The 3,013-nt window shown below is 57.1% G+C and overlaps 1 protein-coding gene across 1 annotated transcript in view; it reads right to left on the bottom strand.

Moving 5' to 3' along the window:
* Positions 1-2,795: 2,795 nt before the first annotated feature.
* The window catches only part of Sh2b2 (SH2B adaptor protein 2), a 12,051-nt gene continuing 11,833 nt past the window's right edge, over positions 2,796-3,013 (bottom strand). The window contains exon 10 of the mRNA XM_015490694.2: positions 2,796-3,007. Within this exon, the coding sequence (XP_015346180.2) occupies positions 2,796-3,007 (212 nt within the window). The remainder of the gene's footprint in view (positions 3,008-3,013) is intronic.

A 3,013-nucleotide genomic window follows, 5' to 3' on the forward strand; every position in this document is an offset into this window, starting at 1 on the left:
CCTGAGTTCAATCCCTGGTAAAAAAAAAAAAAAAAAAAAAAAAAAAAATTGGGAGAATGACTGAGATTAATTATTCAAAATCTGCCTTCCCTGTCTCGTATCTCTCTACCTATCTATCATCTATTTATTGTGGTACTGTGTTCTACCTCTGACTTACATCTCCACCCCCTTTTTTCTTTTATTTGGAGATTATTTTGTATTATATAATACAACATAATAATATATTGCCAAGGATCTCACTGAGTTGCTGAGGCTTGCCTCAAACTCACCATCCTCCTGCCTCTGCCTCTGGAGTCGCTGAGATTAAAGGTGTGCCCCACCGGGCCTGGATTCCTGGCAATCTCATTGCTAGGCACATCGGAGCCCCTCTGGGTCCTTGGAAATTTACTTCTCTTCCAAAGGGGCTCCGACTTGCCTGTGTTAGCAGTGCCTACCAGAGGCAACTGTTTATTTCCACCACTGCTGGTATGCCAATTCTATTTCTGTAGGCACTTTCGGGGCCATAAAATGGTCAACTTTCCATGTTGGTGGCAAGGCACAGGTGTGGACCCTTCTCCAGGTACCTGGGCTCCCACGGGGAATGATCCACTTGGAGAAGGCGGAGCCTCACAGGACAGCAGGAAGTAGAACATTTTCGCACTTCCTGGTCTGACTGAGGGGGGATGAGGGAGGGAAAACCGCTCCATGTGGTCAGGCCTGGATGTCCTCCCAGGGAGACCCTGCACTCTTGGGTCACCTTCAAGTCAGCTCAGTGGGCCCACAAGTCCTCATTTAGACCTGCCTGTGGCTCTAGGGTCCCTCCCAGGAGAGGATAGAAACTGCAGTGCCTAAGTTTCTTGACCTTGGAGTAGGAGACCAACAGCCAATGGTGGGTGTGATCCTGGGCCGTCCCCTGGCTCCTGCAGGACAGTCCTCCACCAGGAGGAACTCTCCGCCACCCCCCAGCCACTCTGCTGATGACCTTCCTCCTCTGCTGCTGTGGCCCAGCCCCTCACCTCACCTCTCACCCAGACTCCCTGCCCCCGGCCTCCCAGGGGGATCTCAGCTCCCATTCCTAACTGGCGCCAGCTGCCTAGCACCTTCTCCTCCCTAGCCTGGCATTCAGGGCTCATGCCATCCCTGTGCCTGCAGCCCTCCCCTCTCTTGCCAAGTGCTTTTACGGTAGCTGGGGCTCCTGTGGTCCCAGGGCATGGCCCGTCCTCTGTCCCTGCCCATCACATAGGCAATGGGCCTGCTTGGCGGCCTTCCCGGCTACCCCACAGTTCTGGCACAGAGCGGGCGTCCCGAACGCTGGTTGAGGAGCACGTGATGCCACCCCAGAGAGGCTGTTGCCATCTGTGCGACTGCTGTGATTTCCCCAGAGCCCCATTGAGCCTGGGCTTTCTAGAAGCACAAGATTGAGTGACAGAATCGAGGTCTGTCCCGCGGCACACTGCAGAGAAGAGAGGCCCTTTCTACTTGTTGTCCGGGTGCTTACCCTCCAGGTGCATCCCTCGGGATGGCCAGGGTCACCTTGTCATTTCCTAGAGTTGTGCCCTGAATTCACTTAAGGAGCGCCACAGGAACAGAGCCTGGCTGCCATCCTTAGGGTCTCTGGTTGTGCAAAGGTTACATGCCTTTGTGCCCAGATTCCCATTTGGTCACTTACCATGGGACTCTGCCATGGCTGGCTGTATCAGGAGGGCCTGCAGGTCAACATTTCACTACTGAGGCTTCCTCAGAACCCTTCCAAAGTGCCACATCCATTGAGAGTGAGGACTCTTCAGGTTTGGAGACCGTGTCTAGCCTGCCAGGAGGGAGGGACGTGCAGGAGGCCCTGGCTGACCGAGGCAGAGGCAACAGGACAGCTTGCACCTCTCTCCTTGCTCTGCTCAGCCTGAGTGTCTCCCAGACCCTTCTGCTCCTGCTGGGGTGAGATGGGGGCTTGTACTTGGCCTCATATAGGCCCCAAACCACCAGGGGACAGGACAGGGGGCTCCGTCCACAGTGGATGGAGATGCTGGAAGCTGAGGTGGCCCAGACCTTGGCCTCCTTGTAGCCACAGTGGCAGCTGAAGGTGCTGTTCTGGTAGCTGAAGCGGCAAAACCTTGGAGCCAGCCCAAGGTGGCTTCTGTCCACTACTGTACACATAATGGCCCAGGTCCTACAAGGCTCTCCTGGGGTTCCAGGTCACCAGTTGGGATTGGGGGAGGGGATGTGGGCTTTGACTCAGCAGGAATAGGAGTTTTCACAGACGGAAAACCACCCAAGGCTGGGGACGCAGAGTTCCAGCCCTGGCTTTCTTGAGGGCAGGCACAGGGTGCGGGTGGGGCGAGTTTGAGTTGGGTCAGAGTTGGGAAATTCAGCTTCTCTCATTGTCCAATCGCCCAAGGGGCTAACGAGGAGAAACCCTGGCCCCTGACCCTGTCCACACTTTTAGGCCTTTATTGACCTATGCAAGGACACCCAACTCTGCCAACCAGGGCTCAGCTCCTCAACCTGGCATTCAAGGCGCCTGTGACTTGGCCCGGCCCCATCGTTCAGGGCGTCCCTTTTCCTCTAGCACCCTCACATTCTTGTCCCCTCTTCTCTCACAGCTCCACTAAAGCCCCTTCCCCAGTCCTGACCCTCCGAGCCCGCTGCTTATCTCAGTAGGCTCCCTAAGGCAGCAGGGCGAGGCTGGCAGGGTCCAGGCCACGGTGGGCTCCACCTAACCTGTGTGACCTTGCGACGGTCCCTGAACGGAGGGAGCCGCTTTCCAGAGGAAAGGGAGGCCAGCGCAGCGGAAAGGACAACAGGAGAGCCGATTGCAGTCCCTAAAACAGGCTCTTTAATAACATTATGTCTTCACTGAAGAGCTTCGCTTTTCCCACCAGCGCCAGGCTGGGGCCAGTGGGCGTGGCCAGGCCGCCGGGGGCGTGGCGTCCGCGGTGGGGCGTGGCGGCGCGCTGCGGTTCTAATAGAAGGAGTACTGGTTCTCCACGGCGCGCGCGCGGCCGGCGCCGCGTCCGGGGTCTCATCCGGGGCGCTGGCC

This window comes from Marmota marmota, unplaced genomic scaffold (assembly GCF_001458135.2).
Source record: "Marmota marmota marmota unplaced genomic scaffold, marMar, whole genome shotgun sequence".
In the NCBI taxonomy this organism is placed as follows: domain Eukaryota; kingdom Metazoa; phylum Chordata; class Mammalia; order Rodentia; family Sciuridae; genus Marmota; species Marmota marmota.